The 27,405-nt window shown below is 47.6% G+C and overlaps 1 protein-coding gene across 4 annotated transcripts; it reads left to right on the top strand.

Annotated features, from left to right (window-relative positions):
* The first annotated feature begins 118 nt into the window (after positions 1–118).
* agps (alkylglycerone phosphate synthase) lies at positions 119–27,280 on the top strand. 4 transcript variants are annotated; one of them, XM_027018045.3, is made up of 20 exons: positions 125–694; positions 5,216–5,305; positions 6,031–6,121; positions 6,212–6,332; positions 6,485–6,559; positions 10,056–10,127; positions 10,263–10,342; positions 11,237–11,317; positions 11,662–11,787; positions 12,108–12,216; positions 14,852–14,979; positions 15,764–15,815; positions 17,927–18,003; positions 18,170–18,282; positions 19,942–20,011; positions 20,094–20,155; positions 21,132–21,221; positions 22,362–22,461; positions 22,651–22,708; positions 25,184–27,280. In XM_027018045.3, the coding sequence occupies exons 1-20, from the start codon at positions 516–518 to the stop codon at positions 25,303–25,305; spliced, it is 1,896 nt and encodes a 631-aa protein (XP_026873846.2). In that variant the 5' UTR covers positions 125–515; the 3' UTR covers positions 25,306–27,280. The 4 variants fall into 4 exon arrangements, with proteins under 4 accessions (XP_026873847.1, XP_081569769.1, XP_026873846.2 ...); XM_035523492.2 differs by lacking the exon at positions 125–694 and adding an exon at positions 4,990–5,110; XM_027018046.3 differs by lacking the exon at positions 22,362–22,461 and having other exon boundaries at positions 119–694.
* The last annotated feature ends 125 nt before the right edge of the window (positions 27,281–27,405 follow it).

Below are 27,405 nucleotides of genomic sequence, written 5' to 3'. Positions count from 1 at the left end.
TCTGAAATGTGAAAAATGTACACGAAATGTATGCTGCCAGAAATTAGACATACACTCCAAACTGCACAATACAATAAGAACGAAACATATGTATTTAAAATATACATATTTTCAGTGTTTGGACTTTCCAGCTCTTAACAGTGTTTTCTAATTCCGAAATGATGACAAATTATGAATATTCATAAAGTACTCTAGAGCAAGTGATGACATTTTAGCCTGGTAGAAATCATTATCGCAATACACTTTATTCACAAGCTACAAAACAAAACGTTATTTCACAACAGATTTATCAGTCGCAAAAAGATAACGTTACTTAGTAACGTTCACATTCGGAAACGACAAGATACATTATAACGTCTCATAAGACAAAGACAGCTGCACGCCCTGTCTTCCGCAGCGCGTGACGGAGGCATGTCGCCGTCTTACGTCACGCCTCGCTCGCTTACGTCACATCCTTCCGTCACCGCGTTGACCTCTGACAGCTCCTCTTTCCGCCCCTCCAACGCGGAAGCAGCATGGCGTCAAACACCGACATCTCCGAGCGCCAGAGAATCGCGGCGCGACGGCTTCGGGTCGTCGCCGGCCACCTGCAGAAGTGCGTGCAGGGCGAAGGCGCGGGGGTGTCTGCACAGGCGTGCAAGACGGAGACGCCCCGGTCCAGCCCTGCCAAAGCGACCTCGGTGCCGAAACGGAGGTAGGCTGACCAGAAGAGTGGTGGAGAGGGGGATGCACGCGCGGCGGAACGGAGCGGGCTGCGCTCGCTAGCTGGCTCTCGGTTAACGGCTGCGCGGTTGTTTGGGGGAAGTGAGGTTATTCGTTTAGGGGTGTGGAGGTGTTCTTTCCGTCGTGAATGTCTGCCGGTGGGCTTTAGTGGCGAGCAGGGCTCGGGCTCCGCGCGAGAACGTGGCGCTCTCACCGAACAACGTCTCCGTTCATTCGGCGAGGTGCGTGCGGCGGAGCTCTCCTCGCTCGCGCGCGCTGCGGCGACGTCTCCGGCTTCTGAGAAGTGCCATGAATGCGCAAACCCGGATTCACGCACTGGACTGCAGTAGCATTGGGGACCAGTTTGCAATGGTTCATCTAAAAAGCACTGATGCAAAGTAACTGGCATGTCGGATATGTCGGTCCCGCAGCCCGTGCATTAAAAGCTGCAGTTAAAGACCGCTCAGATTAGTGGCTCTGCTGGCCTGCTGTGCCTTTGGACACACAGGCTGCATATTTTCCTCAATGTCTCCTAAACCGAGCAAGTGTTACCCGGGAAGACGGGAAAATTCTGGCGGTTATGGTTGCTGCAGACCGGAATTCATTTTTATTTCCACATGACGTGTGGAAAGCAGTGTGAATGGGTTTTCTTTTTGAAAAGCGTTGTATGAACTCGTCCGGAAGGCTCCATCCTGCCCTGGGGCGCACCTGCCGGCCCTGCGACACTGTTGTCCAACTTTTATTTTGGCAATAGAAGTTTCAACACGAATCCTTTGCTCTGATTGGATAAAGGCGGTGGTGGCCTGACTGCATATTCCTCAACAGGAAAGGCGGGTTGCGATCACTCTGTAGTGACATCTAGTGTCAGACGCTATTAAAATTGTTCTCATTCTTACCCAGACAAGTTTCTGTGCAGCCTTGAGCACCGTGGGGGACACAGTGGAAAAACTGGATCAGAATCTGATTTTTTTTTTTTTTTTTTTTTTTTTTTTTTTTTTTTAAGCAGTGGGATATCGGGTAAAAGATGAGAGGTTGATCCCTGTTCAGGCTTGTCTCATCTAACTGTAAAGCACTTGTGGGAATAAAAGAAAAGTGTACTAGGATATTCGTGTTCACTGTTTGTAAAAGTGCTTATAGTAGAGAATAAAGGCTCCCTTTTCTGGCCCTGAGTGATAACACACTTGTCTAGTTCCTCTGTGTGTTTAGATCGTGGCTTTTCTACTGGTGAAAGATTAGTCATCTAAAGAATAGTTCAACAAACTGCCACACTTAGTATCTTTGCTCTGCTTCAGTTTGGTTAGCCTAGATTGTGGAATTTCCCAGTTTGTCTTAGGATGTTTAACCTTACTAGTGAATTTTTTATTTCAGTACTATATGTTCCTGTTGACAGTATAGCCACACGTTGCAGCAAGTGGTTATCCGGGGGTCAGTTTGAGGTTAGTGCCCTGTGAACGCTGGAGTGGTAGTGGCCGGCCTTGAGAAGCTGTTACAGTTGTGCTCATGAGTCTGAAGAAACAGTTCTGGACATAACGGTTCCAACTAAAGCCATGTTCCCACTGAAGGCGAGCTGGTAATAATTCTGATAAAATCTAGCTTGTGTGTGTGTGTGTAGTTTCACGGTTCTTTGCCCTTTCTTCTTGTTCATAGATGAAAATAGGGTAGAGTTTGTGAGTAGCCAATATATGCATGTTGCATAATGGAATAAAACTGAAAACAGTGTGAATGTTTGCGCACATCAAAAATAAGTTGTAAATAAAGAAATATGTTTTGCAGTGTGTGCTTTACAAAATACCAGAGTTGGCTCCTATAGATAAAATACAATGTCTCTCACTTTTCTAATTATCTTGGATTGACATAGATTGTCTTTATTTTATCTGGTATTTTTTTTTTTTTGCCTTGTATCTCTGGGTGTGCTCATATGATTCTAGTACATGCTTTTTTTTAGTGGTAAATTATTATATTGTTGGATACCTGACACCTTATCTTAGAAAGATGTATTCATGTCTAGCATTATTTTTCACCCTTGATGAAAATTGATAGAAATACTATAGAACATAAATAATACCATTACAGAAAATGTTAAATTTGCCAACAAATGGAACAACTTGTGCATCATTAATGACTTGATGGAATTGACCAGAATAACATTTTCCAACTTTTAAAATGTGTTAATGAACACTTTATTTTTTATTTTTGGGTCAGGGTGTAAGTCTCTAGAATCTGATGCCACAGCGTTTGAGTCACGGTGTCCCCCAACCCCACATTATCCACGTGGGTGCTGAATGGGATTTTTTGCCTGTAACTATTTGTGTGTTTGTGACACTTTCACAGCAGGACTGTAGTGATGGTTGAGACATTTCTCCGGAAGCCCCTCGTTTAAGGTGGCGCTCCTCTTTTGAAATGGCTGCAGATGCTGTGTATGGTGAAGCTAAAATTAGCAGATAAATCTTTTCAGACAGACATCATGATTTTATTTAGGGCAGGACTGATGATACCATTACTAAAAACGTGTGCGTCATTAATGACTTGGTGGAATTGACCAAAATAACATTTTTCAAGTGTCAGTGAACACGTTTTTTAAAAAATCAGGGTTTACGTGTGTAGGCTGTGATGGCCACGGCATGATGTTGGGTCAGAGTCAGCATGCATTTGAGTCGTGGTCTTGTTGGATGGTCTACCTCCAGCCACGTCTTATCATCCTGGCACAAAGCAGGCAGCGTTTCGGCGGAAATATGCCAGCACCCGACGCGCTTTGTTCTGCTGCTGATCTCGGGGAGAGGTCCTCCGCCGCTGGAAACCAGCCTAAAGCATTAGTGCTCCACCGCGGTGTTTGGTAGCTTGTGTGGCATACTGCCCCTTCTGTCTGTCCCTCACATGACACGCTGACATACTGCTGTTGCACACGGCCAAGGAGTTCTGTTGCCATCAGGTAATGGCAGACTCTGGGTTTAGTTGGTTGCTCTGATAAAGGGCTTTCCTTCTTTTTGCTTCCGAATCCCCTTGTACAGGTGGTATTGATGTTTACTGCCCTAACAGTGATGAGTGGTATATTTATTTAGGCATTTCTTTATGGTCTGTACCCATTATGTGGTGAAATTTCTGACTTTACGATGCGTGGAATCGTTCCCAAACTTCACAATCAAATGGTTGCGTAATTGTAGGTTTACACCCGCAGTGGTCAGGTGCCGGGGCATCGCTGAGACTCGGGTCCTTCGCTTCAGAGGAGAAAAAAGGCAAACAGAACAGCTTGAAAAATCTCACCTATACCCACTTGGTTTGTTTTAGATAACTTCCCTTTGTTTGTTTCTCATTACCCATCTTAAGTGTCTGGGTAACTCCAGTGTCTGTTGTAACGCCGCCGGTGTGCTGTTAGTTCCGGCTGACTGCGTTTTCCGTAGGCACGTGGGATCTGATCCCAGGCAGGGTCGTGGGCGCGGGGGGCTCCTTGTATCTGACACCTCTCCTGTTATTTACCTTGCTCCAGTACACTCTGCCTTCCTCACTGATTCATATGCTTGTCACCACGCACGCTGCCTGTGAGTTATGGTGCGGTAGCTCCGATAAAATCATGAGTTATGTTGGTTATTTATTCAGCTCTCTGATTCGTGTCCATGCAGATTGAGCACTGTGATTTAGCGCTCACACACCTTCTCATTCTTATTTTTCTCTCTCTCTCTCTCTCTCTCTCTCTCTCTCTCTCCCCCTTCGTTTTCCCCACTCACTCACTTGCTCTGGACTGATCATTCATAAAGTTGCACCTTAACTCTTGTGAATATTCAGTGTATTTTCATGCAGATGGAAACAGAGTTGACCTTTACTTTCTAGTCACTTCTTTCGGTGAATGACCGTGCCGTACTCGGAGGAATGTGACGATCCCATGGTTTATTGGTTGGTTTGGTTTAGGTGTTCTCTCTTGTTTCAATCTGACAGGAAGAAGCCGTAGCTTCTGTACATCAGAAGTTCCTGTAGCTTGTTATCACATCACATCACATCACAGACTCTAAACCGTGTGATGATTGCTGTTGATAGACTCACCAACACCAGCATCCACCCCCACCCCGTAGTAATGGTTGACGCTTTTCTCCGGAAGCCCCTCGTTTAAGGTGGCGCTCCTCTTTTGAAATGGTTGCAGACGCTGTGTATGGTGATGCTAAAATTAGCAGGTAAATCTTTTCAGACTGACATCATGATTATTTAGGGCAGGACTGATATCAGTTTTGTCTCCATCCTGTGCACGGTACCCTATCACTTGTGTAGGCTGGTGCACAGTAAGGGGGTCCTTATTTGGTAGAGGTCAGTATTTAACCAAAGGCAACACTGCACTGAAAACCAAGCATGGTTATTTAGTCATTTAAAGCAATGTAGACCGGTCTAAACATTGCAAGATGAGAAACGTTACAGTGAAGAGGTGTGTGTGTGTGTGTGTGTGTGTGTGTGGAGAGCGAAAAGAAAAATAAATAAATGTGACGCTGCTCTCTCTCTTCTCCCTAACTCCCTCTCCCTCTTTCTTCAGGCAAGACATAATGAAATGGAACGGTTGGGGTTACAGTGATTCGCGGTTTCTCTTCAACAAGAAAGGACAAGGAGAATTCACGGGCAAAAGGTAAGTACGCAGACCAGTGAGTAAACACGTGCAACCATTAGATTACCAGACCAAGAAATTACCACAACTGCACAAAATGGGGCCGATGTGTTTGAGTGCAGTGGACAGACAGCCACTTTGAAAAGGTATTTTTAATGTAATATCCTTATTAGCAGCATGTGAAACTGTGCCCTAAACCAAGAATCTTGCCATGCAAACCAAAGTCCAGCATTCATACGAGCCTTAGAAATTTTAGTGAGCGATATACCCACACAATTTATCCTCCTCCCTCGTACTCCTTCCCTCACGGCCTCGGCGTTCAGCGTTTAGTGGTGTGCCGCTGCCATCTAGTGGTCGGTAACTGTACTGCACGCCACTCGATGCGGAGAGAACATGAGAAGGTTAAAATACGGAGAGTTGGGGGAGTGAAGCGTGGAGGGTGGCAGATTTGTCCGTGGAATTTAGGATATGGATACGTGGCTCCATTGAGGATAACTGCTTTATTTTAACAGTGCAATACACTAGTTCACTGGGCAAATTAGACTGGCTGGTGACCCAGTGTAGGAGGCGCATATGGGAGTAACCTGCAGAAGGACTGAGCACAGACCTCAGCTCCACTTACAGTTGTGCATCTTGCCTTATTTCTCTCACTAATGGGAGGCAGGGTGAGGGATCTCTCACAGAGGTCTTTTCATCAGGCCGTATGTGTATTTATGTCCTGCTGCCTGTGCTGGTGTCTGTTCCAGGTACCGGTTAAGTGGCATGATCCTGCCCAGTCTGAAGGACTGGTTTGAGGCCACGTTTGGGACCAGTCTACAACACAAAACCCCAGCTACTGTAAGCCTGCACACCACCTCCCTCTCCTGCTGCTGTGGGTGGTTTTTTGGGGGGGGGGCGTGTCTTAACTCTCTCGCTCCTTCCTCCTAGCCCACTTTGAACGTGAGTGCAGTCCCGCCCCCTAACCTGGTCGAGCCGTTCGTGGAGGAGCTGAAGGTGGCGGGCGTGGCCGCGTCACATGACCCAGAGGGCCGAGTGTTCCGTTCTCACGGTAAGGAACCGGAGACTCTGGTGTAGTTGTGTTTGCTCAGAACTCAGAAGCAGCACTCCTATGAAATCATGTCTTAACAGTTTAGGTAGCGTTTAAATGACCAGTCTTGGTGTGGTGAGTGACAGGCTGATGGTGTCCCTCTCGTCGTACAGGACACTGCCTGCATGAGATCTTCGCTCTCCGGGAGGGGAGGATTGGAAGAGTACCAGACCTGGTGGTTTGGCCGAGTGAGTGTGTGTGTGTGTGTGTGTGTGTGTGTGTGTTGAATGTTAGGCAGCTACACTGCAAATTAAACTAACAAACAGTTTTTAGGCTTTATGTTGTAGTTAAAAACAGCTGTGATGCACTGATGCACCTGACGAGGATACTTGGTAAAAGCACCCTAGTGAGCTTAGACTGTGGAACGTGTGAGCTGCTTCAGTTCCATGTGGGGAGAGAAGGGGCACCAGAGTAAAGCACACGCACTAGAACAGCAAAGCAGCGGAACACAACCTTTTTTCCTTTGAGGCAGTTGGTGGCCCAGCCTGCATTTAAGGCTTCATTAGTGTGTGACAATTTGTCAGCATCCTCACCTTCTGTGGGAGGTTTGTCCAAACAGGACCTGAGCCGCCCTGCCTTGCCTCCCTGAACTCCTGAGAGAGGCTGTAGTCTCGGGTGCTCTGTCACTGCACCAATTCCCAAAGACAGCAACATAACATCACCACAGAATCTGTTGCTCTCGCCTCAGCGTTTAAGGAATGTTCCAGTGCTAAACCCCCCAAAACGGCTGTTTATCTTGGGGCAGTTTTAAATGTTTGTACTAAGTTTGTTTGGTTCAGTGATTTTTAGAGTCAAATGGATAAATTTTCGCTCTAGGTTACTGCTAATGTAGCAGTGTAACAGGTTATTAATAGCATGTGTTGTTAAAATCTGAAGGATCAGAATGCTTCAGTAACTGAGTGTTTACCTGAGATGACCTTACTTCTACGTGCCCGACTGGCATTTCTGTGCGTGCGCTCACGTTCAGCGTGGGCGTTCCGTTTCCAGCTGCATAACGTCTCCATTATTACAAGTCCATCCTCTGGGTCAAATCTGCTCTGTATGGAAACATTTCTGCCTCGTTGTCGGACGTGTTGAGGTGAGGTTAGAATGTGCCATGGTCGTGTTTGACACGCCTGTAGCCGAGCACTTCGGCTGCAAGAGGAGGCGGACGTCGGGGAAAAGGAGTCAAGCTACAGTAACGCTTGCTGTGATTTTCTAATTATGGCTGAAATATCTATTATTGATTCACAAAATAACCTGGGGGATGTGATGTCGCTAAACTGCTCGGAAAAATAGTAGAAACTGAATCTAAACTGCCATGTGTAAGTGCTGGAGGTTATGTGTCCTGTCTTTAGCTTTACGACCAAGTGTTTGACACTGAAACACTTCAGAACCATTTTTAATTAACCTAAATGCTAAAAAATATGTTTTGGCGCTGGAATATTCCTTTAGTGCAAACATTTAAAGTGTCGGAGGCGGTCCAGTCTCCGGCCTTTTACGTCGAGCCTCTGCAGGTTGCCAGTATTAGTAGGTTAATTTACGGTGCTGTAAAGTGCTCGGTTTGCCCTGCAGCATCTGGGCTTGTCAGGCGAGCGTGTGTGTGTGTGTGTGTGTGTGTGTGTGTGTGTGTGTGTGTGTGTGTGTGTGTGTGTGTGTGTGTGTGTGTGTGTGTGTGTGTGTGTGTGTGTGTGTGTGTGAGAGCTCCGCGTTTTACCGCCCACCCTACCCGAGCTTCCCGGCACACACAGGCCCCTTTCATCTCTCCCAGGGTCTGAAGGCGTCTGGAATTCTCTGGGTGCAGCCGTGCGTGTGAGCGCAGCACACTCTCTCTCCAGCAGACCTTCACCAACGTGCTCCCACCCCTCATCCACCATACGGTGCAAATGTCTAACACGCTCGGCTTGGAGACCAGCACCGTTCACATGGTGACGCACGTGTGATGCTCGGCACAGTTTTGGCGTACCCGACCTCACGTTATACGTCTCGTGCGTGTCTGTGATTTGGAACCCCTCCCCGTCCAAAAAACCCCCATCCGATTTCCTGCAAGTCCGTGTTCATCTCTTATCCCTGCCACTTCAAGCTCCACGTTGTAAGGTTCCGGCGTGCCTGCTGACTAAGACCCCCACCTGGCCCAGAAACGTCCCTGTGGGAAAACTCCCCATGCAGAAGGAAGCATCGGGCACCAGCACGGCTTCTTTTTTTAGTGTCATGTCTCTGGTGAGCCAATTAAAGCAGTGCTGCCCCTGCCTACTCACTCCAGCTGGACCAACACAGTTAGCGCAGGGCTTTTAGAAGCCGCCACAGACGCCTGTTTACTGCTTGTCTTTTGACTTACAAGCCAGATGACAGTCAGGGAAGGTTTATTTCAAACAGAGTGCACAAAGAGCAGCTGTATTTCCTGCAGTAACTAGGGACCTATTTGTATATGTGCTCTTAGAGAGTTACGCGTCTAAGAGAAGGACAACATTTGTGTAATTGAGCAGATCTGTCGTTGCATGTCAGCACGCATGTATATTCCTGCGTGCATGCAGGCGTAACTTTTTAAAGGGTTACTCTCCAGCTAGCTGCATCAGCAGGTGGGCTGCTCATTAATATTCATGAGCTGCCGCTTTAATGAGATGTGTCAGGAGGGAGATCCGGTAATACTTTGGTTGCCTGAGTTACTGCTCATAGATTGGCGTAGCCACAACTGGTCCATTTCACTATGCAAATGAGCTCTGACTACTGGCTCACGCTTAATTAGCCAAACCCCCGATAGTCGAGGGAACAGCCCCCCCCCCCCCCCCCCCCAACCCCACACACACACACACACACACACACACACACTCCCCACTCCTTACAGCAGAGTGCTTCCTAAACAGTTTTCTAAACCTTTGTGAATGCGGTACATTGTGATGCTCAGTGGAGCGGGTGGTGTTTGGCAGTGTAAGCTAAAGATTACCGCCGTACACAAGTCCCAACCGCCTGCCCACGCACACGGACACGCAACTACACTACGACTGGCCTTTGCTTTGACCCAGTGTTCATTTTGTCTCTCTCTCTCCGTCTGTCTCCCTCCTCTTGCTTTCCTGCTTTCTTGTTCTCTGTCCTTGTCTCTGTACGTCACTGCGTCCAGACAGTATACCGAATAGTCTGGCAATGTTATGTTTACTCGAGGTGAACCTACATACCATTAGCACGAAAGGGCGAGCCCTTCACATTGAACCTCATGTCGGCTTGCGAGACTACCGACGCTGGCAGTTCTGGCTCTGCTGCTCAGACCGTGTTGTTGGAGATCTGCCCCCCCCATAAACCTAGACTTCCCGGTCTCTTCGTGTTCTTCCCTTCTTGTCTTAGACGGTTGGGGTCGGTTTTAAAAAGGTGCGTCTAAGGGGGGAAAAAAAAAAAAAAAAAGTTTTCCATTCCAAGCTGTAATGAAGGAGAGAGGCAGGTATGTTCACACTATTGGAGCTACGTGGTAGGTTACCCTCCTACCCAAACACTCGTCCTATTGGCTGTAGAGCATTGACCCCTCCTCCTGAGAAAGAGGGAAGACGGAGGACTCCTCCTCTTCGTACTTCCATGTTCACACGGTTTTGCTGTCCAGACTCTCACAGATGAATGCAGACTCTCCCCGTACCTGGTTCAATAATAAAATGCAGACTTCTTGGGGTTTGGTTGTGTTTGAACTAAGATGCTGAAACAAGTTTGTGTTCCTTCCAGACTGTCACAATGACGTGGTGAAGATTGTAGAGCTGGCCTGCAAGTACAATGTGTGTTTGATGCCATATGGAGGTGAGGGCTGACCTGAAGCACACAGTGATGGAAAATGTGGTTCATATTGAGTAACTGGTAGCTTGTTTTGTTTTTTTTCCCCTTAATACACTATACAAATCCTGATTATGTGCACTCTGTCTCTCTCTCTCTCAGGTGGTACGAGTGTGTCCAGTGCTCTAGAGTGCCCCCTGGAGGAGACTCGATCCGTTGTTTCTCTGGACACCTCTCAGATGGTGGGCACATCGTTCCCTCACAGACACACAGGGATGATTAAAGGTTCAGTCAGTGCCCTGACTAAGGCTCGCATGATGCCTGCCAGAACTGTGTCACGTTGATTTATTCACGCAGAACTGTGGGTTCTGTATTCACCACTCTCTCCGTCTCCCCGTCTGTCTCTCCCTCTCGCTGACCTGTGTTGGGGGTCGCGAGGTCACGAGGTCACGAGGGTGGCACATGAAAGGCAGCGGATGTTGGGAATGGCGTTTTTATGAGCTCAGACAGTTGATTGATGACTGAGAGTGGGGTTCATGCTGAGAGTGTTCAGTAATGTGAAGAACACTTAACCCCGGGCAGGGGATTGTGGGATAGAGCAGTAAAACCAAAGTTAACTTTTAACCCAGTGATGAAAACCATTCCTGTCACGATCAGAACGTCAGGAGGCTTCTAAAATATGATGCAGAGATTTGCTTCAAGTCATCTTAAAGCTAATGGAGAATTCGAGAATCCCGTGCAACAAACAGATTCGTAGTTATCGTCTGGACCGACGTCCTGCTGGCATTTGGCTGCTGTTGGGGCGTTCAGAAGTCTGGATGTGACAGCAGGAGATTCCTTTGCCCTGCCCCTCTCCTGTAGTCTCACGCGCTCTCTAACTCCGACCAGGCCGAGCCTAAACCAGGGGCTGCGTTTAAGGGCAGTAATTCAGACAGACAGGAAGCTTTCTGCTCTGTTGCCAACAGACACTGATATGTGCTGACAGGGTTACCATATAACGCAACTCTTTCCCACTAACTCACTCTCTCTCTCTCGCTCTCTCACTTGCCCCTTTTCTCTGTATATGTTGCCTGAATTAACCCAGAGGAGGGGGAGGTTCAGAATTGACTTTGTTTGTTTGTTTTTTTAAAATGCAGAACCGAATATTGTGGATTGATGAGAAGAACCTAACGGTACATGTGGAGGCTGGCATCATTGGCCAGGATCTAGAGAGACAGGTTAGTGACCTAGGAGAAACCCTTGAAAAAGGAAAATATCCAAGACACGTTCACTGTGGTTTCAGGTGAACGTCCCCTTTAACAGCACACATGGAGCAGATGGCATCATTAATCCAATATAGAGAAATGAGTGTTGCTTTCAGTATAAAGTAGAAGTGTGCGTGTGTGTGTGCCGGGGGGGGGAGAAATGTTAACAAGCTCATCACACACTCACGTGTGTTGGTGTGTGTGGGACATTTTGAGTACACAGATGGCAAGTTGTTATGAAGTGTGTTTCTGGGGAATTTGGTAATAAAACTGGAACTATGTACAACTGTCTGTGTGTGTGCGTGTGATTTCCCCAGTTGAATGAGAGTGGGTACTGCACTGGTCATGAGCCAGACTCCATGGAGTTCAGCTCTCTCGGCGGCTGGGTGGCTACACGCGCGTCAGGCATGAAAAAGAACATCTATGGCAACATCGAAGACTTGGTACACACACCCTTTACCCTTTCTGTCCACACACACACACACACACACACACACACACACACCCCCAGCCCCTGCTCACAGAAGTGACCAGACCCACATAAACGCACACACGCTAGTGTGTTCATCTCTCCGTCGGCCCAGTTAACCCTTCCTGTCCTGTCCTGTTCACTTCCATACATGTCTTTCTAATACTTCCTAGGTTTTGACGCAACGGTCATCTCTTCAGTAAAGCTGATATTAACTCTGAAGCGTTCTTTGCGGCACTAGTCTGACCAGTAGTTTAATTCATTAATTTTTTTGTGAATTCTCATTTTTATTAGGTGGTGCATATAAAGATGGTGACCCCTCGCGGTGTGATTGAGAAGAGCTGTCAGGGTCCGCGTATGTCCACGGGGCCCGACATTCACCACTTCATTATGGGCTCTGAAGGTACGGGGTTATGGAGCCAAGACCCCAACACACCTGGCCAACTACACACACCTGGTGCCAACATTTCACCCGATCAGTGTTTCGCTGTTGTCTCCCGACAGCCCGAGAGAAAGCCTTTAGTGTCTGCGCTGCGTGCGTGCGTGCGTGGAGGGAGAGAATCACAGATGTAGCACACATGCACAAATCCCTCGAAACCTTTTCTACATCCTGACCTTGTAAATGCCCTCTGAGAACACCGATACCATATGCCAGCCCTTATTAACAAATACAGGCCCTGTTGGCATTACAACATTCAACATCTGCTGGCGCATGTGTATACACACACACACACACATAGGCACAGGCTCCCGGTGCTCTGCCTGGGAGATGGAGTGACTGGTATCACAGGATGCATTTGGATCCTAATGGCTTTGGGACTGTGAATGAGTGCTGTACATCTGTGACTCTGGCGTGCACCTCCACTTGCTCACTCCAGGCTAAAGTGGAATCTCGCGCAGAAGATAAGAACGGTTGCTTCCTGGTTTTCAGATGTGAGCTCCGTATCCTCGGAGCAGCCGGTTTAGAAACAAGCCTTTGTAGATGTGCGTGTCCTGCACTGAACCACTAGAGCGCAGCATGCCGTGATCTAATACAGCCACTGGCCTCTGCCACTTGGAGCTGCTGACATAAGAAAGGTCAGATAGAACTTCTGGATAATCAGCACTTAACAGCCACCTTCACCTACATGTGTGTACGACAGGAAATCTGTGTAACAGTTACCCATAGACGCTCAGCAGACACCATTATAGATATCTATACGTTCACAGTGTTTACATTCACTGAGTATTTTATAATCTTGTATCTTATATTTATTAACTTGCCATTATAAATGTGGAATTCTGTATACGTAGCTAGCCCATCTTTTGGCAAGCACGGTGCCCTTTGTTTTACTCTTTTACCCCTGTGCCAGATATTATCCAAGTGACAGACCGTTGACCTCACATTCCCCAGCACCGACGCCATTCAGTGTTTGCTCAGATGCTTTGTTCCGGTCACCAGCGGCCCCGTGATCAGCTATAACTGTTGATGCCGAGTTGGCTAACTCGGGTCATCCACGCCACCAAGATCTGGACTGTATAGCTACAATGCAGTTTAAGTAAAGTGGTGTTTCCTCTAAAGTGACCGGGGGATCTATAACCCTTGTTTTTGTTCCATGTGACGTGCTGGGTCCGTTTCTTTTTCCTGATCAGACTTGAATCGTAGAGTATTATATGTCGCCATTTGGTTTGACTGCGTTAAGTTTCTTTTGTTCTTCAAAAGAGATAAATGGACAGAGAACTGTTTGGGCTTAATGAGTTAGCATTTTCAGATGTGTGTGTGTGTATCGGGGATAATTTTCATAAAATAAACTGTCTTTCATAAATGTTTATAATCCTATTAAGAAGACATCTGGATTTTCTTAATGGATTTAGCAATGACTGAGGTGTTCAGATGCGAAGCGATCGGTTCATTTTCGTCTGTGGTGGGCTGGCAGAGCGGTTGTTCGCCTTCGTGACGACGCTCGCGAGCGTGCGCTGTCTTCTGGCGCAGACGAGGACGCCGTAAGCGCGCGGCGCCGTGAGCGTGAAGGCTGCGTGGGCGTAAACGGCTCCATCAGCAGAGGCTCCGCGTGCTCGGCTCCGCGTGCTCGGCTCCGCGTGAAGGCTGCGTCTTACGCCGCACCACAGATATGGTAGTGTCGCGCGGCGTACAGTGAGCCATGATGCGTTTTCAGAAACTCAGCGGCGCTGTGCTTGTCTGACTCTGGATCTGAAGCGACACAGTTGATAACGCTAAACGATTCTCTTTGGAAGAACTCTCTCTGTGCTGTTTTGATATCAGTATAACATTTTAAAATTGAAAGACTTCTGTCATTTGTTTACTTATGCTTGATGTTTTGTGTGGGTGTGTGTGTTTGTATTGTATATGATTAGACCAATCAGGAGTCCTATAGTAGGTTTTGCATTAGCTGGAATTGCATTAACTTGATTGATATTAATTCTAATGTAGTATTCTCAGTCAGTTGATTGGCCAGTACATGTACAGTGATCTTGTGTTTGCGGCAAATGAACACCATGCTGGTCTCCGTCCTGAATCGAGGGTTTAACTTCTCGAGGGTTTTAACTTGGCTGTAACTTCTCAGCCAGTATTTATTGCTGCTGCTCCCTGCAGACAAGCTTCCGCGGGCAGAGAGCCGGCCGTGCCCATCTAAACGACCTGAGTGCCCTCGGGGGGGGAGATCACGCAGCGCTTAGAGTTTTAGGGGCCCTGCCGGCCCATCTGCGGGCCCCGCCGCTGCCTTTGATGCCGGGCTGCTTTTTTTCAGACAGGCCGCAGCCGGTAAATCACGCACAGCCGCCGCCGGCGCGCCGCCCTCAGACGAAACCGGATCGCCAAAATGAACATGAACACGCTGGGGAGAGAGTTGCGGTCTGTCTGCTTGGGTGCATGCCTGGCTGCTGCATGCACAAGTTTGTTCATCACATGTTCTCACTGGGTTTATTTCCTCCCAGCGGTGTGAGGGGAAGGAAAGAGGAGGAATACCTTTGAACTGTAGTGGTTTTAAAGAGTTTAACAAAGTGTGTGTGTGTGTGTGTGTTTTGTGTTCTGTTGTCAGGCACTTTGGGTGTGGTGACCGAGGTCACGATGAAGATCCGGCCTCTTCCTGAGTACCAAAAATACGGCTCCATCGTCTTCCCGAACTTCCAGCAGGGCGTGTCGTGCCTGCGTGAGGTAGCCAGACAGGTGAGGACAGGCTGACGCCTCCGTTTTAAGCACCGTGCCCCTGGCTCGTGCTCGTTCCCGCTGCGGAGATGCCGTGCTGCACACCGATGACTCCTACGCGTGGGTTTATGCTGACACGGGACTTGTCAAACCATATTAAAACAAATAAATAATGGCAATTATCACATACCCACCAGAGCCATTCCTGTATTGTAAATAGCATCGTTAGCTGTAATCCGTCTGTAATACAAGGTCTTGTTATATTGTGCAACTAATGTCCTATAGGATCATGGTTTGGAAAACGGCCCCAGACCCACTCTCTCCGGGTCGATCTCATTACTTACCCACTGACCGGGGCTGATGGGACAGTTATTGATGACTGTATGCCTGCCGTGTCCTTGTTCTGTGCAGCTCTCCTCCGTACGAAAGCGCAAATTTGCCCCGAGCACCGCAGACAATTAAGATACTGACCGCGGCGTTCAGAACCTGCGAGTCGCAGGGCCCAAACGTGCGCGCGCTCTCAGGGCGGAACAGGCCCTCGCTGTGCTGTTTGATGGAAGCACAGCTTCTGTCTTTCTGCCACTATTGATCTAAACATTAAAAGGGTAAATTAGACACACAAGGCTTGCCAGCGAGTTTCTCTGGGCCTCCTGCAGACGGCACTTCGGCGTGGTTTTGCGCTGACGGCGAGCTGCAGCAGAACGGCTCAGAGCACTCCCCTGAGTGCGAGCATTCACAGGCCCTAAACAGCAGTGCAGTGTTTTGAGTTCTCTCTCTCTCTCTCTCTCTCGCCGTCCTGTTACAGAGATGTGCTCCTGCCTCTATTCGACTGATGGACAACGAGCAGTTTCAATTTGGTAAGATTCTTCCCCAGTGGACAAGTGAATGAGAAACAAATGCTGTTATCTGCTCAGGGCGAGTGCACTGGGAGAGCACAGTTACTCTAACAGATGTCCTGAAGTTATGAACGTTGGCTTTCCCATATATTTGTGTCTGGCGGTCTTCTTTTCATATATCAAATCATTACTTACAGACCTTGGTATTATTTTCCACCCTGGAATGTGTACTTATCTCGGTAGCATGAGCCAGGTTCTTTGGAAAGGCCTTCTTTGTCCACATCTTTCTGAATTGGCCTTTTGATTGGAAGATGGATAGTGCCTATATGACTGTAGTTGGTGGTTCAGGGCCTTAATCTTAGCTTGGCGTCCCTGCTAATATCAATGAAAATTAAACGGAAATAAATCATCTCAGGCAGCAGGAAACTCGAATCGACTGGTGCCTCATAACGCGTCGTCTCAGTTGCGCTGTCCTTACTTAGACCCAGGGAAGAAACGCGCGTCTGAAAGACGTGCGTTTTAGGAATTTGGTCCAAGAAGGCGAGCTTTATGGCAGGCGTGGGACGGTTACAGCGCCCCGCGGAAGGCTGATGGAGAAATACTGGCCCTAATGGAGCGATCCAAAGCTCCCAAAGAGCCGCGATGCGCTTTTCTGTTAAAGAGGTTGAAACGGATGCATGCTTGCACAATATGTACTCAGTATTCACCACGTAACGCTTGTCCAGTAGACGGGGTGGGGTGGTGTAGGGTTACTCAGCTCTCTTCTTGGTAGTTTTATTTGCATAAATGGAAAAGAAATAATAACCATTTGGTGACTGACAGAAGCAGAGGTTAAGACGTCTGAAACGCAGTCCGCGTTACTTGAAGAACTCGGTGGATTCGCTTGGCCCTGTCGCTCTCCACGGAGACAAAGTTGCACTGCCTGTGCGAGACTTTGTTTAATTACTTGTATCTTATTCTCTCTGTGTTGTTTTGGTGCATCGAGCAGTTTAATTTTGCGTGATATAATTCAACTACGCAGGCCCTCCTCGTCTAAAAGTTAAATTGATCATTATCTCGCCAGCTGAGCATCCGAGCGTGATTCAGGAGCGATGACAAATGGCCCAGGCGACAGTCAAGCGCACAGCGTATCGAAGTTTTAGGACGTTATATCTGGAGACGTGAAGGAATCTGTGCGTGGTTGCCAGATTGGGGAAAGTTCCGCAGGCCTCCGGGGACCTCATTAGCTCTCTTGCAGTCATACATTTTCACCAGCAGTGCAGTTCTCCGCCTAGACAAAAGAACTTTAGTACTGTATTAAGACAGAGGTTAGGCGTTTACCTTAATTCCTGTCGTCTTAATCACCACTCGCACCTAAACGCTTGGCACGTGTATGACCAGAAAGCAAACAGGCAGCAGAGGAACAGATATAGGCCCAATTTTTTTTCCTTTTTTTCCCAAATCTATTTCCATTTTACCCCAAGTTGATGCCAGTTCCCACCATTCAGCTAGCGACCTCTTCCGTCACATGTTCAGACAAGCACAGGCTTCTCCTGAGACTCGTGAAGCCAAGTGGCGAATTTTTTTCAAACTGCTTCCCACGCTGCGTCACATGACGGAGGAAGGCAGCGTGGTCAGTACGCGCAAGCCCACAGACGTCCGTGATTTGCTGTTGTGGAGGTGCTGTGTGTTGATAGAATTTTGACATTTTGCGGCAGGCGAGACGTCACCTGCTGCCGTCGGGTTTCATGTCCTGCCTACTGAGTTGCCGATTCTGCAGTCATATTTGATCAGGAAACAGTAAAAAGGCCACAGGAGGGTGAGGGCATGCCTGCATGTGCACATGTGCTCGTGTGCCTGTGGTGTGCAGGCACACATGTGGGCTGTGCTTCGTGTCGGAAGGAAAGCGAGACAAACGGAGTCATTGGGTAGTTTTGCGTGATTTTCCACTGCCGTTCTCCTTGTACGACGCAGCCACCCCCCACGTTCGTTACAGTGCTATTGTTCAAATGGCAGATCAATCAGCTGGGGAGAGAGCAAGCTCACGCCTGGTGTGTAGGACTATTGAAAGGTGGTGGTGGTGGTGGTTGTTTTAGAATACATTTGGTTCATATCGTGCTGACATTTCGTGGATGTGTTTTCTTCTCTTGCAGGTCATGCGTTGAAGCCTCAAGTGTCCTCCATCTTCACGTCATTTCTGGACGGCCTGAAAAAATTCTACATCACTAAAGTAAGGGACGCACGTCAGTACTGTTTACCCGGCCCCGCTACCGGCCGGGGGCGGGGCTACTGCGGCCGCCCCTGTTTGGCTACCGGCCGGGGGCGGGGCTACTGCAGCGGCCCCGGCCTGGAGCCTTGCCTGCTGACTCAGCCTCTCCCACGTCCATGTCCTCCAGTTCAAAGGTTTCGAACCTCACCACCTGTGCGTGGCCACTCTGCTGTTTGAGGGCGATCGAGAGAAGGTGCTGCAGCATGAGAAACAGGTTTACGACATTGCTGCCAAATTTGGGTAAGAGCTTCTCGTTGCTCCGAACACTGTCTTGTAAGGTCTGTTTTAAACACACGGACTAAATCCCTTATTGCAGTCTTGCCCGTGGCCCCACAGACTTGGACTAACGTGGGGCAATGTGCATAGAAAATATGAGTGACTGTGAGGATCTCCAGCCGCCTAACTTGAACTGAAACGCGCCCACACCGGCAGCAGAATGTTTCCTGACGGACTGTTCTGGGCAGGTCCTTAGGCCCTAGGTTGAAGAGTTCCTGACAGATTTTGGGGTGTGTGCGCGCTATAGATCACTTTAAGGCAGCGTTCAGTTCTTTTGTTTCTTTCTCTGTGGGAGTTGTCTGCCCCGTCTCGCTGCCTGTCTGTCTACAAGACAGTTTGTACTGCCGCAGTGATTAGTGCTGTTTTGATCTCTAGCTATACATTTTTCAGAAAGTAAATATCATGCTTCTTTTTTATTTCTTGATTTTGTTAAATTGGAATAGTAGTAATACTGTGTGTGTGTGTGTGTGTGTGTGTGTGTGTGTGTGAAGTGTAGGCAGATCTAATACTGTATAACTACTGTGTGCTGTAGTATCATAGTTGCTATGGTTTCTTGGTTTCTCATTGGCCAAGGGCTTGACATGCCTTACTAATCTACACACACCTAGTGTGTCCTCTATTATCTCACACACATACACACGCACACACACACATACATACTCACACATACATACACACGCACTCTCGCATACACACGCGCACACACATACATACTCAGACATACATACACACGCACACACATACATACATACACACGCGCGCACACATACACACACTCACGCACACATGCACATACGCACGCACACGCACTCACACACACTCTCGCGCGCGCACACACACATTCACGCGCGCGCACGCACACACGCTCGCGCACGCACACACACACACATTTATACATACACTCACATACATACATACATACATACTCTCTCACACACACACACCATACATACATACATACATACATACATACATACATACATACATACACACACATGCTTGCGTGGCATCTGTGTGTGTGGTGCAATACTGCCAGCTGCTTCCATGGAATCAGAGTAACTATTTAACCAGTGCAGATCACTACAGGTCATCAGAGTCATAACCTTTAACCCTAATTGTGACCTTTCTAATTCATTATATTACTCTGGGCCAAGACACAAACTGTTTTCTTTTCAACTTTCCACATTCATCATGGGCCCTTTTCAGTGGGCTGGTGATGCATTTGATTGATGTTTCAATTGAATGTGTATCTGTGTGGCGAAATGGCTAAATCGATCGGTGATTTTAGCCTTAACGAGGCCGTGCTGATTAGTTTGGGTAGCAAATGAATGTTTGATGAGATGATAATTATGATTGATGGAGGGCTGAACCTGAGAACTGATTCACTTGACTGGCTAGGGGAGGTGGGGTGTGTGTGTGTGTGTGTGTGTGTGTGTGTGTGTGTGTGTGTGTGTGTGTGTGTGTGTGTGTGGTGGGGGGGGGTGTATTTTTTGAATCAAAATTCCTTGACTAGTGTCAACATTTTAAGTTTGACATAACGCTTAATTTGTATAGTTTAATTGAAGTTGTTAATGTGTAGGTGAAACTGTTTTTTTTTTGTGTGTGTGTGTGTGTTTTTTGCAGGGGCCTGGCTGCAGGGGAGGATAACGGGCAGAGAGGGTACATGCTGACCTTTGTCATCGCGTACCTGCGGGTGCGTCTGATTGGTCTGTCCAGCTCATACCGTGCCATGCTCCTCTGTGGCGTCTGTGTTTAACAGATCTGTCTGTGTGTAGGATCTGGGCATGGATTACTACGTGATAGGAGAGTCCTTTGAGACGTCGGTGCCTTGGGACAGGTAAGAGCTGCTCACACTTCTGTCCGTCTCTTCTAACTGGCGCCCTGGAGAGACAAGCTCGTTCCTCTGATGTCACTTAGGAACTGGGTTCGTCTTTTCTGCTGCTGTTTTTCGGACCCTTTTTTTCCCATGGGGTTGAGGGATCCTCTTCCAGGCTCCGAGGGACTCCCCGTCTTGCTCGGCCCCTGAGGGCCCGGCAGCTGCTCCCAGCGCTGCCCCTTCGGACTCCTCATTGTGTCGAACCCAAGTGCTCCCCAGCAGGCGCAGAGGGGGAGCAGCGCCCACCCCCTTTGCCAAATTGACCAATCACATTTCTAGCCCTCGGCACTTTTCCAAGGGCTCGGGGGGTGTTGTTAAGGCAAGGAGAGACAAACAGAGACAGAGTGGTTGTTGGAGAAGGAGATGTATAGTGGAGGTGGAACAGTGCGTCTCCTCTCTCCACTGCTTTATTCCTCCGGTGACTGGGTCACCCTTAGTGGTGGACGGTGTGAGAATTGAGATTTGTGTACTATATTAACTTGGGTGTTGTATTCTGGTTTTGTTTGGTTGACCAATGGCTAAATATTGGAGAACAAACCCCTCAAAATGAGCAATTAAAAATAAATATCGGGGATGAAGCAATATTGAATTATGAAAAATGATGATTAGCACCTTGTGACCGTTAACAATATTATTAATTACCTTTGAGTTACACATTTCAAACTATATATGTGAAATAGTCCTAATTTTAAACAGAAGGCTTAATGTGTTGGAAAAAAATTTGCTGTCATTATTGGCTGAAATTCCAATATCAAACTGATGATAAATTAAAAATTATCCTTATCGGCCAATAATATATTGGCCTCTGATATCGCATCTCCCGTTTAATATATATAAAAATCACTGATGGAAACAAAAGTATACAAATTGGGTGAAGTAAGGACATAACTACATGTATGACAGTAAAATTGAGTGCGTGCATTTGTGTCTGTTGCAGAGTGTTGGATCTGTGCAGGAACGTAAAGGAGCGGATAGTGAGAGAATGTAAAGAGCGAGGTGTGCAGTTCCCACCATTTTCCACATGCAGGTACGCCTCCCGCTCATCCACGCACACCCTCCCCTACCCCCAGGCACGGCCGGCTGCCCGCCGTGGCTCGAACTCCCTGCGCTAAACCACTCCAGCACTGCACAGGCGTTTGACGTTGTAGTTAAACTGCCGGGAGTTTGCCTGCATGCTTGTAAACTGGAAACTCTGTGAACTCAACACTGCTCACGTTCACAGTGACCCTGACAGAGAGAGAAAAGGGCTGAGGGTGAGATAAAGGGGTTTGAAGGAAAGGGAGCAGGGAGCGAGAGAGAAAGAAAGAGACAGAAGAAAGAAGGCCAAAGGAGAGATCAGGTTTGGAACTTGATTATGCCTCAGCCATTCATTTCCTGTCTGGTGCTGTACAACTGTGTGGGACATGATTGATGTGGTCATTTAACCTCTGGAAAAGCCAGTGCCCCTATCGATGTGTGCGCGCACACACACACCCACACACCCCCCCCACCTTTTCTACTTGTATTCAGAAGCCAGAGACATGAAGACATGAATCAAAGACAGCGGTATAAAGTCTCTGTCAGGGTGAGGAATTTCAGTGCTGGCCTAAAGCGTTAACCTGGAGTGACCCCGGCGGCCCCTGATCCAACCCCTACCACTCACGCTACACGCGTGTTCAGATAGAGCTGCCGTGGACCACAGAAACAGCACATCACGCGCGTTTGAGCCCCCCAGCCCCTCGTGGGTATAAAGGCGGAGGCGTTTTGCATCGCTCATAACGTGGTCGTCCCAGACTACATCAGGGGCTGATGGTCATTTAATATCACTTGAATGTGATGAGATTGAAAGTGACAGATGCTCCCACCCTAAAGCGCACGCGCATGCGCACACAGAGACAGAGAGAGGTTCTCATCCATCACATCATCAGTGCCGGCTGATGGATCAGAATGGACCCGGCGAGTCTTACTGCCATTAAATACTCTGACAAAATGGCCACATCAGTTGTCTTCCATTTACTCGAAATGATGGCAAACACTGGTGGTGGTGATTTTAATTTGATTTTGTTTTGTGTGTATCTTTAACTTATTCAAACATGCCTCCCGGTTTCTGAGGCTGTCAAATGTGAGGACTGTCTTTGTTTGTTTGATGGTTGGTTGACTTCCTGCCCTGTTCCTCCCCACGTCCCAGGGTAACGCAGACCTACGATGCAGGGGCCTGCGTGTATTTCTACTTTGCCTTCAATTATCGAGGTCTCGCTGATCCACTCCATGTCTACGAGCGAGTGGAGGTGATTCTTTCTCAGAACTTCGGTTCTAATGCAGATGACTTGGTTTGTGGTGTTCTTATCAAACCTGCACGCCGGTCAAAGGCAGAGTCCGCTTAATTGGTTTTGGAGGGAAAGCTATGTCTATTCTCGCTTCAGAGCTGTAAGGAGAAATGTTGTGTTGGAGACATTTCATCATCTTTCTTTGTGCAGCATGAAGCCAGAGAGGAGATTCTAGCCAATGGGGGAAGCCTATCCCATCACCACGGAGGTAATGTCTGCAAAATCACCACCCCTTTTTCATTGTCAGTCATTTGGCAGTGGTTAAAGTACTTGACATGTAATCGGAAGGTTGTTGGTTCAAGCCCCACCACTGCCAAGTTGCCACTGTTGGGCCCCTGAGCAAGACCCTTAACCCTCAATTGCTCAAGTTGTACTCAGTCATAATTGTAAGTCGCTTTGGATAAAAATGTAAGACAAATGCCGAAAATGTAAATTTGAGATCTGACCTCTATGAACTGTAAAACGCCTCCTACTGAAACTCCCTGAGCAGTTTAGCAATGAATTATAGAGTCAGTGTTGAGGAGGTTTCAGGTTCAGATCGGTCTTATGGCATGTTGTCATAAACGTGTGCCTTATTTTAGTAAATTATAAAATATTGCTTTCAAAAGAGCCAAAGCCATCCCGAAGAGTCTAGAACGAGAACATTAGGCATGTGATGTTAATCCTTACGAACGCAGGTTACAGTTCTGAAATAAGAGTTTGCGGCACACGGCCAAAACAGGGTCGCCTAGCCTGAAACTTTATCTATATTACTATCTGTCTGCTGTGATACATCACCAAACGCATTAATCACAGTCCACACACACACACACACACACACACACACATACACGTGTGCACACACGATATCAAACTCATATCAGCCAGACCGCGCAGGAAGAGGGTGCCAAAGGAGAAAGATTGTTAATAAACTTTGGCGTTGGTGGTGTGTTTTGTTTCCATGTGTGTGTTTGTGGAGGGCAGCTGACAAAAAGGTAGTAGCTAAGAGGAAAGAGTTTACATCTGTGGTGTCATTGATGGGGGAGGGGTATATAAGTGAGAGAGAGTGAGTGTGTTTGTGACCAGTTCTGTGTAATTGTGATTAATAGCAGTAGCACAATGCTATCTGGCTGCCGACAGCCTGCTTTGTCTGCCCACAGTCACTGCGTGAAAAATGGAGGGGTGTGTGTGTGTGTGTGTGTGTGTGACAGAAAAAAACAGATGTAGTGTAGACCAGCAAGGTGGGAGGGCACACAGGGGAAATGCACTTTACCAACCTGTGTTTACTGTAGATCAGTCCTGTGACTACACACACACACACACACACTACTGCAGTTCTGTCCATGTGTACTAGCACAAATATAACCATTTCAAACCACCCTTATCCCACTTGCACATTTTGTGTCTGGCACAATGATGATAGCACTGGGGGAGTGGCTGCGTGAGCCGTTGCGGTGAATGAGTCACTGATGGCTTGCAAAAGCAGCAGTGACCTCATCACCCCAGGATAGCAGCTTGTGAGGTTTACACAGTTTACTTGTAATTATGCTAAATAAATGAATGTACCTAGTTTTGGAACTACAGGTCTCGCTCGCTCTCTATCCCTCTCCCCCTGTGTGTGTGTGTGTGTGACAGTGCAGTTTTGCTCACCTCGGTTGTATAGTCATAGCTGTGAGAGATGGATAGTAACCAGTAAGAGAGAAAATGAATGTTGAAAAAGTGACATGATAGATGTGTAAATTATCTCTGTGATGGAGGCAATGATGCAGCCACACCACCTTCTGTTTCTCCTTCTCTCCCTGAGGAACGAGGGATAGACGACCGAAGGAGGGGGGGAGGCGAAGAGAGGGATGGACTGGGGGAGAGAGGAAGTAGATTAAGCAAGCAGGTTACTTTGTTTCTTGAGACCCTGATTGGTTGGCTGGTACAACGGTCTGTCCTGTAGTATGAGCCCCTCCCCCCTTTACATTTGCATATGTATAAGTGTCAGGGATGGGGCGTCACCAGTAGTATTGTGTCCCTGTCCTTAATCCCTCCTCTCTGAAATAATGGCCAATTGTCAGGTAAGATGAGGACCTTTAGCTTGTCAGTCATGCCAGAGCCCCGAGGTTAAATGTGTCTGGAATGGTAATCAGAATGCACCTTCTGAGGTCCACAATCTCATAAAAGGGTTGCTGCCAGTTGTTTAGGGCTTTTTGTCCCCCAAGATGAAGAAAAGCAGTGACAATAAGTGAAAAGCAACGACAATAGCAGTGGCACAGTGGCAGGGAAGTGACGACCAGGGCTTTGCACATGGAGAGAAAGCTCCTCTTGTGCGAGTAGGCATCAGGAGCGCCGGGTGACAGGCAGGGGCGGCAGAGGAGTGAGGCTGGTAGGCGGAGCGTGGAGCATGGCGAGCTCCTCCGTAGGGAACACTGGCAGCTTAATGAGTTTGATAGTCTGCTGCTCTCCATAAATTACGGCATGCAAAACATCTCGCAGCGTTCCAGGAGCGTTGCACCAGCGTTCCAGCAGCGTTCTCTGCTGCCCCCTCCACCCCCAACACATCCATCACCCCCTGCTTACTCTCCTGCTCTCTCTGGCTCGCACAAGATTGATGGTCTCGCTGCTGTCTGCCACCCAGCCATGCACACTGAAACCCCCCCCCTCTTTCTCTCTCTCTCTCTCTCTCTCTCTCTCCTCTCTCTCTCTCTCTCTCTCTCAGTGGGCAAACTGCGGAAGGAGTGGATGAGGGAAGCAGTCTCCACGGTGGGTCTCGGTATGCTCCAGTCTGTGAAGGAGTACGTGGATCCCAATAACATATTCGGAAACAGAAACCTCCTGTAACGCCTTTTCGAAACCTTGTTCTCACCATTTTTCTAACAGCGTCTAGTCACACTGGAACAAAAGCCTAACACACTAATTTCTACGTATACAAAACAAGCCATCATATATTTTCAGCTCTCGGTCACATCCAAGTCCCGTCCAGAGCTCTGCTGCAGGACTCTGCAGGACTCTGCAGGACCCCAAGCCCTGCCTGCCTTTCATGGCCCCTCAACTCTGCACCCCTCTCCGTTTGTTCAAACGCAACTTCTGAAAAGTGAGGGTTGCTTGTTTTTTGAGTTTTTTTTTTTTTTTTTTTGTATTACCATAGTTTCAGCATCAACCCCTTTAGGGTGCTACAGAGGATTGCCTCTCTGAAAGTTTGTCTAAGAAAAGCAGGTTATATATATATGTTTATATACATATACTTTTCCAATGTTTATATACATACACATTTCTCCCCCACCCCAAAAATCATTTTTCATTTCCCACCAATCTCATGCGGTTTTCTTTAACTTGATGTATATTAAACGTAAGGGCGTTCCTGTGTAGTTTGTGGGACACGGCTGTAGAGAAGCCTGACCCGTGCTTTCTGAGGCAGTGTGCCTTTCTAAGGCAGTGTGCCTTTTGTCTCTCTCTGGGTGTGTCGTCTCCTGCCTTCATCCATTTTGAGTCGTGACTCAGTTTAAACGTTTACTGTCTCTTCAGTGATTTGTATCTCCTAGCGTATTCCCTCAAACTATCCTTTGTCTTTCCTGACAGTCAACTTGAACTGTTTTGCCAGGATTTCCTTGTAGTTTGTCTAGCTCCTTGAGATTTTTGTTTGTTTGTTTCAAGTAGGTGCCTCTGATAATTGTGCACCGAAGGAAACACGGTTACTATTAAATTCTACCCTGCAAAAGCAGGCTGACAAAAAAAAAATTTTGGCGCCACGGTGAGGTGATTTCCTTAGTCCTTCCCCATCATCGGTGTCTTTTTGGAGGGAGTTTGGTTCATTAGTGTCTCCATGCACAGGTGTGAGAAACCTCTCCTCGTGTTTTTACCAAAGACTCAACCTTTCACTCCTAACCATCACAGGCCAGGTTTCTTTGGCTGTATGCACACATGCGCCTGTAAATTCTGTATATTAGGAGCACATGCATATGTAAGCTTATATATATGACTGTCAGTCACCATCATTTAATATTCTTTTTGTTTGTTTGTTTGTTTGTTTTCAAAATTATGTATGCAAAATAATGAGCCGATCCCATTGGGTTCTCCGAGTGTCAATGTTGGTGACACAACCTGATCTTCTACTCATGCTCATCCATGGTGAGGACCAGCCTGGCCCTGGATGTTAAGTTGAACACTTGTGGATTTTCAGTTGCTCTTTTAAAAAGGTGCCTGTCTGAACATATCATGAAAGCATTCTCCAAACACATCGCGAGTTCCTGGCGCGGCACGGTCAAGCCTCGTCGTCTTGGAAGATTTGCCTAGGATTTTTAATCTTTTTTTTGGTTCAGAATCCTCTTTAGCAGTGATTTGGCTTCATTCTCACCATCAAGCTAAACCCAAGCCTTTGGTAACCATGGTTACCACGCTGCTGTGCAGTGCTAGACTTAGTGACGCAAAGTTAGTGAGGTCAAATTGCCAGTTTTGTTTCTTGAACACGTCAGCACTGTTCGTCTGAAGGTCCGTCCTGGGGGGTTCTGTACGCAGCGCTCCCCACAGAGACTGTAATCATTTATGACCCGGGAATACTTGAGGTGGTGACCCCGTGTTGCTCTGCAGGCTTTTGTCCTCTGTGAAACGTCAAATGAAGGAGATGTCGGGCCTCGGTCGGTCCACCCGAACATTTTCTGAACAGTTTCATTAATAGCTGCTCGCGCTGTGTCACCAGAACTCACCTGCCAATGTTCCCATGCTCCTTTTGTTATTCTCTAGTTTCCTTGGTAACATGTTTAACATTTGGAGTACATTTTGTCAATGCTGTTTGTGCAATAAATTAACATTAAAAAGATGCATGTTTCCTTGGCTTTGTGTGGGGGGGGGGGATGGACCAAGAAACGTGCTGGCTCACGTTATGGAACATTTTGTAGCTTTATAAATATTGCAGAGGTAACGACGGCACTACTAATGACTGTA

Source organism: Electrophorus electricus, chromosome 4, assembly GCF_041902795.1.
Source record: "Electrophorus electricus isolate QZ-2024a chromosome 4, ASM4190279v1, whole genome shotgun sequence".
Classification (NCBI taxonomy): Eukaryota; Metazoa; Chordata; class Actinopteri; order Gymnotiformes; family Gymnotidae; genus Electrophorus; species Electrophorus electricus.
Note: the sequence above shows the minus strand (reverse complement) of the source record. Positions and strands in the feature narration are given on the sequence as shown.